Source organism: Excalfactoria chinensis, chromosome 2 (genome assembly GCF_039878825.1).
Source record: "Excalfactoria chinensis isolate bCotChi1 chromosome 2, bCotChi1.hap2, whole genome shotgun sequence".
Taxonomy (NCBI): domain Eukaryota; kingdom Metazoa; phylum Chordata; class Aves; order Galliformes; family Phasianidae; genus Excalfactoria; species Excalfactoria chinensis.
Genome location: NC_092826.1, coordinates 57,454,693 through 57,466,152, shown reverse-complemented (window position 1 = coordinate 57,466,152; position 11,460 = coordinate 57,454,693). Strand labels below are relative to the sequence as shown.

The 11,460-nt window shown below is 42.0% G+C and overlaps 1 protein-coding gene across 2 annotated transcripts; it reads right to left on the bottom strand.

Annotated features, from left to right (window-relative positions):
• Nucleotides 1-3,162: 3,162 nt before the first annotated feature.
• MSANTD3 (Myb/SANT DNA binding domain containing 3) lies at nucleotides 3,163-11,363 on the bottom strand. Of its 2 annotated transcripts, XM_072327831.1 has the most exons (4): nucleotides 11,058-11,363; nucleotides 6,388-6,691; nucleotides 6,249-6,297; nucleotides 3,163-4,975 (listed from the first exon to the last, which is right to left on the bottom strand). In XM_072327831.1, the coding sequence occupies exons 2-4, from the start codon at nucleotides 6,658-6,660 to the stop codon at nucleotides 4,566-4,568; spliced, it is 732 nt and encodes a 243-aa protein (XP_072183932.1). In that variant the 5' UTR covers nucleotides 6,661-6,691; nucleotides 11,058-11,363; the 3' UTR covers nucleotides 3,163-4,565. The 2 variants fall into 2 exon arrangements, with proteins under 2 accessions (XP_072183932.1, XP_072183931.1); XM_072327830.1 differs by having other exon boundaries at nucleotides 6,249-6,691.
• Between the last annotated feature and the right edge of the window lie 97 nt (nucleotides 11,364-11,460).

The following is an 11,460-nucleotide window of genomic DNA, read 5'->3' as shown; positions in this document are numbered from 1 at the left end:
AGCACTGTATGAATAGTGAGTTACAACTAAATTGGCATCCAATGCCAGTTCCTGATTGAGGACTGTCCAAGAACAGCCCCTTACATCCGAGAAGAAATATCTGAAGGCTGCTGGAATAGAATCCATCTCAAGTTGTGCTGAATGCAAACCTATTTCTCTGTTGCCAAACAAGTTTGATTAATTAGGTGCCCCAGCACTCAGACAGAAACTGAAGCACACAGCTATTCTGCAGCTGGACTGAATAACAAAAAGAACACATACACTCTCAATCAACATTAAGAAAACAAAAAACCCAACATTATTTAATTAAGGACTCTCTAAAAATCTATCACGCTCTGTTTCTATTACGTTAAGAGTTCTTTCCCTAAATATATATGTATTTATATAGAGTAGTGGGTTTTTTTTCTTGCCAGCTCTTCTGGAGAAGCAACAGATTTTTGCTATTATTTATTTATTTTCCTGTGGCTGTTTTAACAGGAAAAGTGAAGACCGTGTGGCAGAATTCTGTGACGTTAGAGAAAGAGTTCTCTTTTAGGACAGCCAGGAGCTGTCCTCACTTGCAGCTCGCTCTGTAACTGTACCAGCATTTTATTATATTTCTGCCATTGTGAGTTTTTAATTTGCTCATTGTTATTAACATGACTAATGGCGCTGTGGGATGCCTAATCCCTTCGTCACCAGAGCAGCAAAATTCTCAGGGCCACAGCTAAGAGTTTTTTGTTTCATTACCCAGAAATCCGTCCATATTTCTATATGCATTTAAGGCCATCAGCATTTTCTTGTGTGTTTAATTCTGTGACAAAACAAAAACCCAGCCCTACGAAGCAAAGTCCCCTTTAAATCAGCAGCTGAAAAGTTATTCTCTGATAGCAGATACAGAGATCAAAGCTTACTTACATTATCTTTCTGTGCTTATGGATGGCAACAAATGGTATTCTTTCTTTACATTAAACGTACAGAGCTGCCATTAGTAACAGTTTTTAAATGATATTAACAGTTGCTGCACATTATCCTATCATCTTGTTACTTTGGCTTACTTTATTAGTGTAAGTGTATTAATTTTAGTACACATGATTTTTAGCACTGATTCGCACAGAAACATTTCTGTATATCTAACTAGAGACAAAGTTCGGGAAGAGCGACGATGTGTGAGCTTTATATTTAATTGCTTTGAAAGGAAAATGAAAACTCAAGTGAAAAGGGAGCCAATTATGAAAACAAAGCCTCAGGTGCATCAGCGCATCATAAAAACAGCTTTGAACAAACAAGCTCAAAACACGAAACCACAGGACTACTTGTCATGGACTTCAGTTGCCTAAATAAAAATGTTATCTTAATATTCCCGTATAATTCTCCCGCCTCCAAAGTAACAGCATTTAAACGTGTAGGAGTTAATGATTCCAGTGTTACCGTGTAGCTATGATGCTCTGATCACTAACCCAGAATGAACCAGAAACATTCAAGAGTGAGAATGGAAGAAGAGGACACATTGTAAAAGCCACCGTAGCTACAACCAGTTAAAAAAGTCTTGAGAGACTGCTAACATTTAATTCTGCAAACACACTAAGAGAACCCATCTTTAAACAAAATTCAGGGCTGTCTCCTCAGCTGCGCTAGATGTGGTCTAACTCAGGAAAGCACAGCCCCAAACCTTGCATTTTGCGGGGCTGCAATGAGATAGCTGAGTCCTGCAGATGGACAGATGGAGTGCTCAGTGATGCCTGCCCTCGTGTGATGCCCTGTTAATGTACCAGAGTGCTGGGCGCACAGCCCTGGCTAAAGGCATCCCTGCTGTGTAGGAAGGAGCATCATGGAGAGGGTTTGTGGTAAGCAGTGAGATCCTTTGCTCCAGTGGTAAATGGTTGGATGTTGGAAACACTTCTTTACAGAAAGGGTAGTCAAGTACTGGAATAGGCTCCCCAGGGAGGTGGTTGAATTGCCATCCCTGGATGTGTTTAAGAGCCATTTGGATGTGGTACTCAGGGTTATGATTTAGCAGAGGCTTATTAGAGTTAGGGTACTGGTTAGGCTGTGGTCGGACTTGATGATCTTCTAGGTCTTTTCCAACCTGGGTAATTGTATGATTCTATGATTCTACGATTCTTTGGAAATGAAGTTATAAAAGGTTATCTCTTTCAGCTTTAGGACTGTAACTATGGAGTTCAGAATAAGTATACACACCAAAATGCAAGGCATTTCCCACTTAGTACAGTCTGAATACATGCATACATTAAATGACTTTAATACGAAAAATAGAACAATCTTTTGTGACCAACATTTTAACTTTCAGGAGTCAGGACTACCTTCATCTCAAGTATCACAAGACACTCCCTGGATTACTTCATGCTGTCTAGGTCTGAATCGTCTCTCCATTTCTGCTCTCAACACAGTACTGGAATTGTCTCCATTTGTCACCTTTTGACACCTTAGTGCACATGGTTTCAATGCCAGACTTTCAAACAACTTTCACTTAGGAGGAGTGTGAAAGGAATCAGAAATGTCATTTATCTCCTTTTCCTGGATAGTGCCTAAGCAACTGCCATAACCACTCAAGCATCTGACTCACCTTCCAGGTTACAGAGTACAACCCCAGAATACAAAGGTCCTCACTACCATTCACTTCTTTTCTTTGCACCTACTGTCATTGTACATCATAGAATCATAGAATTACTCAGGTTGGAAAAGACCTTGAAGATCATCATCCTACCTCACAGTATTGCCACTTCATAGGAAAACCAACTTTCCTGACAAAAAACCCCAAACATATATATGTATATATGCCTTCAGATTTCATACATTCTTCTTCTTATTATTTTTAATCTTGCAGAAACTCTGCAAAAACTGCCTTTATTATTTTTCCCCCTCTGTCATGTAAAATAAGTTGCAATAAATCATCCCCGATGTGCTTGCTGGTGTTTGCATGTTGAAGGGAGCAAAGCATGTACCACAGTGTTAACCACTGTGAGCACTGTGGTTGATAATGGCAGTGCTTGCAAAGATGAATCACCAGCAGGGAAAGCAGATCAAAGGAAGGAAAGAAAACCACCCACCAAAAAGCCCAAAACCAATACCAGAACAAATTGCACCAGAAATAACATCCAGGGAAGAAACAGGAGTGCCGCTGGGAACCAAGGCATGTTTTGTACCACACCTCAACTTGAATAAGTTACTGTGGATGTGCTTTTATTGACTGTGACCTGAAAATACTTTAGAACAATGGAATACTTGGGATTTTTGCTGAAGATTTGTGCCTTTGTTCATTTTTTTCTCACTGCTACAAACGATGGTTGTACACCTTCCCGCAAAGCAGTTTTTCACACATCAGAAGTTCCTACGAATGAATCTTTATGGAGTTCTGTGTTCCGCATTTCTTAACCCTTGCACCACTAGAACAAAGGATTGCTGGAGGAAGGATTATCTTTATTTGTGCTTTCCTACCATCTACTATCTTGGGCCCCCAACTGCAGGGGCTTTCATGGGAATGTTTTTTGTACAAATTATGTCCATCACCCCCCAGCGATAGCAAAGGCAAGAAATACATCACCTTAACACACACAACAAAATAAAACAGGAATGACCCCCTTTCACTGCTTCGCACCCAAAAGGGAAAAGAGGACAAGTCTTACTTAGCCTCTTTTGTAGCTGGTTAGCTGCTAAACCATCAGGTATCTCATGGGGAGACACAGGGAGATTTTGCCAGTGGGTTGGGAGGCTTGCCACAGTTTGAGAGCTTTATCAATAATTAAGTAGCTCTTCCCCTCGCAGTGACTCCAGGGGAGCAGCACACAGCATTGGCAGCAGCAAGCATCCCTTCTGTTTCAGCACTCTACTTGAATATGAGATAGTCCTGGAAAAGAGAGGACAAGTGGCTTTTGGGGAAGAAGTCACCTTCTTCACAACTTCATAAGGGTCAAGGCTCACGGAACATGAAGAACACACCACATACCACTCCCTCAGTCAGCCAGCCAGCTAGAAAACATCACTGTTGTTCTTCACAAGAAAAGCACTCAATTACCACAGTGTTCCTTTTGCTACTTCCTTCATTTTCACATCTTCTATGAAGAATGGTTTAGGGACTGTATATTAACCAAGGACAAGTTCTGTTTTGTTTTTCTGTGCCCCAGTGTAACAATCTGAGCATCACTGTTAATCACCCTTTCTCTCAATAGGAGAGAGCAATTCTAACCCCTGCCTTCATTCAGGAAATGGTAGATATGAAGAGACAGAAATCAAAATAAACACCGTAACCAGATGTTCAAAACCTTTCTTTTTTTTTCTTTTTTTAAGAATACTCAATGTATGAATGCCCAGAATACCTTGAATTTCAAAAGGATGCCAGGGTGCTCTGCAAGGGGAAGTTACACGGGTCAGAATTACCTACACTGAACAATACTGTCTTCCCCTGGTAGACTCGAACATTGTTGCCACAAATGTTAAGAATCAAAGCGCGTTCACTATCAGCTGGGCACCTATTCTGCCACTGTACATTCACATTAGAAAACCCTCTTTCCAGTGTGCATTACTTATAAATGTGTTCAGTCCGATTAATTCTGCCACTTCACGTTCTACGGTGAATTAGGAAAGGGTCTGTTAAAGGATGATACAGGCCATTCCTTTGTGATGGTCTGCAATTTTCTCTCCCAATACATTTTCTTTTTATTTAGCACTTCCATTTTTATCCTGTGTTCCTCTTCAGCCATCTCACACTCTCTTTCTATTTGCTGTATTTTTGCCACGTGAACTTCATTCATTTGGATTAACTGCAGTTGCAAAATGGACATTTGCTGATGATGTTCCTCCTCATGCATCTTTTTCAGAGCACTTTCCTGAGATGCTTTACTTCTGTAGTTCTTATCTGCTGCTATTCTGACATCAGAACATGAAGGCTCAGGCTGGGAGGTACCTTCACACACTGGGAAATGTATCAGCTCTTTCTCTTCATCACAGAGTTCTCTATTTGAGACAACAAATGACTCTGCAAAACATAAGGAAAACAGAAAGTATTATAGTATCCCCCTCTTTTCCCTTGGAAACATAGACTTGTGACAATAAAGTTACAGAGGTATATACATCCGAACCTCACACTTCTGTAACAGAAGGCAGGAGCCACTATATAATGCTGTTCTGTTACAGAACACTGAGGGTATATTGATTTGAACTGAACCACTTTGGGCTCTGTCAATAGTCCTCTATGGCTGTAACAGGAGCTCAGAACACTAAAGCAAATATAGGCATCTGTAAGTGAGCATCTAAATTTAGGTTCCTGAGCCTGGAGCTGAACCTTAATGCAGATTTTAAAACCAAATCTCTATGTGACCAGCAATAATTTTATCAAAGAGTGGCAGGTAAAGAGCTGCATCTACATCAACACCAACAGACTGAAGAAATACTAGGAAGTCTGCTACTTACTCCTTCTTTGTCTCTGTGCATGCCACAAACAGTGTTGTATAATATTTAGGGGGAAAAAATCACATTGTTCTCACATTGAGAAGGTTTTATATATTCCATTGAAGGAAAAGAAACTATTTATGGAATAAAACAGTAAGCACCGCAAATATGGCTCTCAAAACGCATTCCTTTACAAATCCAAAATACCACTTTTGGTAAATACAGTGAAATTGCTTATGTCTTTTTAGCAAGAACAGTCTTCTGTATATGTTCCTATGTTCCTGACAAAGTAAAGCCTACAAGCAAGCATTACAGGTACCTTCTCTTTTACTCTTGTATTACTCTTTCTCTATATGCTTGCCAAACAATATTGTATCCAGCCTTTACAGAAGTGCCATTCTTCATTGTGCACTGCAGCACCACATTATAAACACTAACTCATCCTTCCTGAAAACAAATGAGGGGAGACCTGCACAGGACTCTTGCAGCAGATAGTTGTCTATCAATTTGCTGCTGTTAGGTTTTCATTTATTTATTTATTTATTTATTACTACTTATTTCCCAACAAAACGATACTTTATTAAAGGACAAAAATATCTGATGTTTGTTACAAAGTTGTTACAAAGATGTGTCAATAACTGAATTAAAAGACAAGAAAAAGACCCAAACCTCTGTTTAACTCTTGGGGAGGGGGTGAGGCTAAAGAAATATATAGAGTCTTGTAATATCACAGCTCTGAAATTACTTCTCTGGAACCAGCAGTCACAGCTAAGTGGATAGATTCAGACTACTGAATGAGACTCAGCAGCAAAACCACAGACAAAAGAAAATGACATGCGCCATCACAATAACGTTTATACCTTGACTAGAAGCATCAGGCTGATATTCAGAATCTTCTTCTGGTGGGCTCTGCAAAAAGTATATTTGCTCAGGCATTATGCTGGCAATCTTCTCCTTCCCTATGATGTGAGTATTTATAAGTGGACTAATGCTTTTTACCTTCTCTCGCCTTTCATGTGCCATTATCTTTTTTGTCCGTGCCTTGATATTTTCCCAGCATTTCTTTAACTGTTTGAAGTCTCTCAGAGATACGCTGGGCTGCGAATTATATTCATGTGCTAACGCTTGCCAGGTGCGTTGTTTCAGAGCAATAGTCCTCGCATCACTTTTTTTACACTCAAGCACATATCTGTACTTCTCCACTAGTGCAAGCAGCACGCTCTTCTCCACTTCCGAGAAGTATTTAGCAGGCTTTATTATTTCGTTTTGCATTTTCTAGGGTTTCTCCAAGAAGCCAGAAATCCTACAAAAACAACGTTAAAAAAGAAAGAATCAGAACACCCATTATAACTGGTTGCAGTATCAAGAAACCGTGTTTCAGCAAAACAACTGCTAAATATAACCTCTGATTCCGAAACAATTTCTTTACTGGAATAGCTTGCACACAGTTCTAGGGTAAATAGTAAAACATTCAAGTTAGATACAGTATAATTGTAAGTTGGCTTCTACTGCTAATTTAGTGGCTACAGTTCCACATGAAGTATAGAATAATAGGAAGATACTGCTTGCTATAATTTGTGCCTTGAAACAAAACATGTAGTATTTAATTTACTTAGTAACTTATTTTTAATAACTTGTTTCTCTATGCTGAGAGTTTTCAAAACCCTGAGCTGTGGAATACCTTCTAAAATCCATCCCTTGGTAACTCCTGATTGAAGCCTAAAGCCACCTTTAACTGGTTTGTCTTTCCTTGGATACACGAAGGCCCTCTCCTGTCATTACTGAATGCATACAACTGACTTCTCCCTTCTCTCTTTTCTATAACATTTGGAAGTTCTGAGAGAAATGACAGTATGAAGTTCTCTTTTGAAAGACTTCTATCAGTTCGGTTCTCTCCCATGTTCAGCCCTTCTTGACTGGTATCCAGGAGGAAGCAGGGTCCTCACCAGCATTACGATATTGAGAGAAGACAGGGGTTGCAAGAAGACATGAACTAATTATGAAAAGTAACTGCTCTGAAGGTACAGGTCACAGAATCACAGCATGGCTTAGGTTGGCAGGGCCCTCCTCTGGGTTCATCTAGTCCAACCCTTGCCCCAGAAGGGGCACCCAGAGTTGGGAGCTGAGGTCCTCATCCAGATCTCTGCATACAGAATCATACTGAACAGTTTCAGTTGGAAAGGACTTTTAAAGTTCATCTAGTTCCAGACCCTCTGACTTCCTCCACTAGACCAAGCTGTCCAAAGCTGCACCCAGCCTTGAACACTGCCAGGGATGTGACACTCACAGCCCCTCTGGCAACCTGTGTCAGAGCCTCACCACTCTCACTGTAAAGAATTTCATCCTAATATCTAATCTAACCCTACCCTCTTCTGCTTTTTCACCTATCACTATATTCCCTGAAAAAGAGACACTCTCCAGCTTTCCTGTGGGACCCCTTAAAATACTGGAAGGCTGCAGTAACATCTCCTAGGAGCCTTCTCCAGGCTGAACGGCCCCAGCTCTCTCAGTCTGTTCTCAACCAGGAGGTGCTCCAGCCCTGTGATCATCTTTGTGGCATTCTTCTGGACCCACTCTAACTGCTCCATGTCATTCTTTTGCTCCAAGGGCAGAAGCTCCACAAACCCTCTGGGAGCTGCTTAGCCATTCTCACAGCAAAGAAGAGGTCCTTCACCCTTTACTGCTGAGCAAGCGTGTGTCACTGTTCTTTATGGTTCCATAGCTAAAAAGAGCTTTGGTCTTTGGTCTTGCTCAGACCACTGCTGTATACTTACACCATGTTTAACTACCACCTGTCTTCTTAAGCCAAGGGTGTAGGCATCAAACAGGGAAAGCATAACTGATACCACAGAACTCTCAGCTAAGAACAAACAATGAGCAAAGCAGTGCTTCCATGAGTTGTAAACATAAGACCAGAATGAATGAATTTTTTAGTATTTTGCCCACTGTTTCCACTAATTTTCTCACGGCATTACCTGACCATTCGATAGATGTCACCATCATGTTTCCTCTTTTTCAGCCCAAATATTTTTTTCCTTAGCTGCACTGTCCTAGCATTCTCTTTGTACCATTCTCATAATTCCTTTCCTCTAAACATCCTAATACTCAGAACTATTCTCACCTTTCCATGCAGACAACAACTTACACATAGAAAGCTAACAAGCTACTACCAAAAGTAGTGCCCTGCTGGCACTGTGGCCTTCAAGACTGTGTCCTGAAACCATGTATCTGCTTATTCCCACAATTTCTAGCCAAAACAGGCCAGTCATGCTGCCCAACACTCCCTTCTTCAGCTGCTCATAGATCTCCATCCCCAAAGTTTACACAAGAGATAGCAGACACCGGCATTTTTAACTCCTTACTTGCAAATCCCACAAACAGGGTCAAAAAGGGATGATGGCACTTCCCACTGAGGCAGGTAAATCCTGTTTCTAGCTTTGAAAGGATGTAAAAAAACTCAAGATTGAAAATGATCACATTTATGTGTAAAAAATCCCTTTAATTAGCATAACAATCCATTTTTCAGCTTTGGAAATTGAGTTCAAAAGGTTAAACTTAATAATACCTGGATTTCTGGATTCCGGGTGCTAAAGGTGCTCATTATTTCGCTACAGAGACTGACAAATCACCTGATATCAGTGAATATTTAAAACACTTCCAAATGCAACTTCATACGTGTTCACACCCGACATAAAAGGATAAAATCTCCTCTATCATAGTTGAAGATACTGCAAACACTGAAGCATCACTTTTGTACCCAAAGTATCACTTACTGCTATTGTTTTTATTGCAATAGCATCTGAGATCCCCAGTTAGAAGCTCAAACACTGCACAGTTATGAATGGAGATGTAGGCCCTGGTCCGAGAAGAATACAGTATATTAGTCTTTCCCTCCCTCACATGCATTCCTAGCTATTCTTCCTACACATACACACTGTGCTTGTGTCCCTTCGGTGAAAAACATAGGATTGTGGCTTATGATACATAACAGAACTCAAGAACAGCTAAAAGCAGTTTAATGTGCTTAACAGAAAAAAAGAATAGAAGTTCTTGAGGATTCTTTTCAAGCTGTAATATATTTAGCTTGCTTCTTTCAATAAATTAAAGGTCATTTTCAACAAGGTAAGGTGAAAGCAGTCTGAGATGCAAGAAAATTTAGAGCGCTAAGAATGTGTAGCATATATTTGAATTCACCTTTTTCTTCGTGGATACCAACCGCCTTCTGACAGCCCATTGGCTCCTGAGTGCAATATGGGAAAGGGCTCTCTCAAACTCAGACCTTTTCCATTTGAGGCTGAAAGATGCTCCCAAGACATATGCCCAGGATATAATTTAACCTGTTAGAATCTGCATTGAAATTGCACTTGTTTACCAAATACAGCAGTAAACAGGACTGTATAGGCATAGGAAGACAGTCACGGTGTAAATTCTAAGAATCAAAGAATGGAAGGCTTCTCAGACTCAAACAGGTCCCCCGGCTATAAGACTGCACTGTGCTGTCAGGAATTACTTGGTCCTAATTATCTTCTCCTGGCACAGCTCTATTCATAACTTGCATTAAAACAAACCAGCGTCCTAAGTACTTCTTTCACACAAACCTTTATTTAATCATAACAAAAACATCTTCCATCTCCTGATAAGCTGTGTGGAATTCTTCTCCTGAAGACTACAAGGTATGGACTGTGATCTGCTGGAAGAATATCTTGGGGGGGGGGAAGGGGACATTACACAAGTGATAAAGTGCTCTTAAGCAGGTCTATGTACTCTTGCACGCATTCAGACAAACTCAAGCCAGTTACAAAGAAGCCCATTTAAAAGAAAATCCCTTCATGCTGACATGCGTGAGCATCTCCTGTCCCCGAGGTATTTATTTAGCCATGAGAAAATGCAAAGAGAAGGTTATGGTGGAAGCCTTAAGCCAAATGTGAAGGTTACTCCAAGCAAAACACAGATAACAGTTTGCTAGCAAACTGCAGCCACTCACAGTGTGAACATGGAAGTAATTTGCCAATGCCAACAGGCTTACTATCAGAAATAGCTAATAGGAATAACAAGAAAATCTATCCAACTTAAATTACAGGTGGCAATTTAAGCATAATTGGCAATTAGCAGCACTGGAAACCAGTCGATGTCGTACTTTTCAATGTCTGAGGGTGAAAGGCACAGGAAAGGCCGCGACCAAACACAGCCACAACAACAGGTTTATGTTGCATGTCAATGACAGAACCAGCAGCAAGCGGCGTCCTTCCTCCCCCGGTGTCTGCTTTCCTCGCAGCGCCCATCCGTGCTCCAGGCCTGACCCTGTGAGAAGGTGCACACTGCCAACACCAACGCGACAGCAGCGTTGTCAAACATCATCAGTAAACAGAACCTGTTGGAGTGCTTTTATCCATTTTAATACCGGTTAATTGATGCCGTCGTACAAACGAGCAAAATCATCTATTGGCTTAAATGGACCATATTTTGCCTATAGATCTGCGAAGCGTTGTTAAACTACGTACAATCCGACGCTGTATTTCACGGATGGATAGATATATTCTAACCGGGTCACCCTGCTGCCCGCGGAGGCCATGCAGAGCCGTTGGTGCGAAGCGAGGTGATGGATGCAGGTCGGCATCCCTAACGAGCGCCCGAAATCCACCCCAAAGAGCCACAAACAGCAATCCTACCAGACTCTCCCGCACACGAACTTCTCCCGCATCAACTCCAGCTCCCTTCCGTCTCCTCGCTAGCTCCTCTTCTGCTCGGCTGAGGCAGGAGAACAGCTCCCAGCTCGACAAAGGAGAACGCTCCACCCAGGGCGGGCATGCAGGCTGCGGCTGACACACGTTTTCAGCAACATCTACCGCGGCGGGATGGACGGACGGACGGGTGGATGGATGGATGGATGGATGGAGGCCGTGCGCCGCAACCCCTCTTCCCGCCGAGGCCGCGCCGTGCGGCGAGACGCGCGCTGCTTCCCCCGGGCCGGTAACAAAGCGCCGCCGCCCCCGCCCCGCTCCGCTCCGCTCTGCTCCCCCCCTCCGGCTGCTCGCCGCCGCTCCGCAGCTCCCCGCAAAGCCCGCGCTGGAT

Excerpts from the sequence above, each read along its gene's own strand:
- MSANTD3 (XM_072327830.1), bottom strand. The coding sequence starts at position 6,660 with ATGCAAAACGAAATAATAAAGCCTGCTAAATACTTCTCGGAAGTGGAG. Across the intron at positions 4,976-6,248 it reads GCCTGATGCTTCTAGTCAAG|AGTCATTTGTTGTCTCAAAT; the intron begins GTATAAACGTTA and ends TATGTTTTGCAG.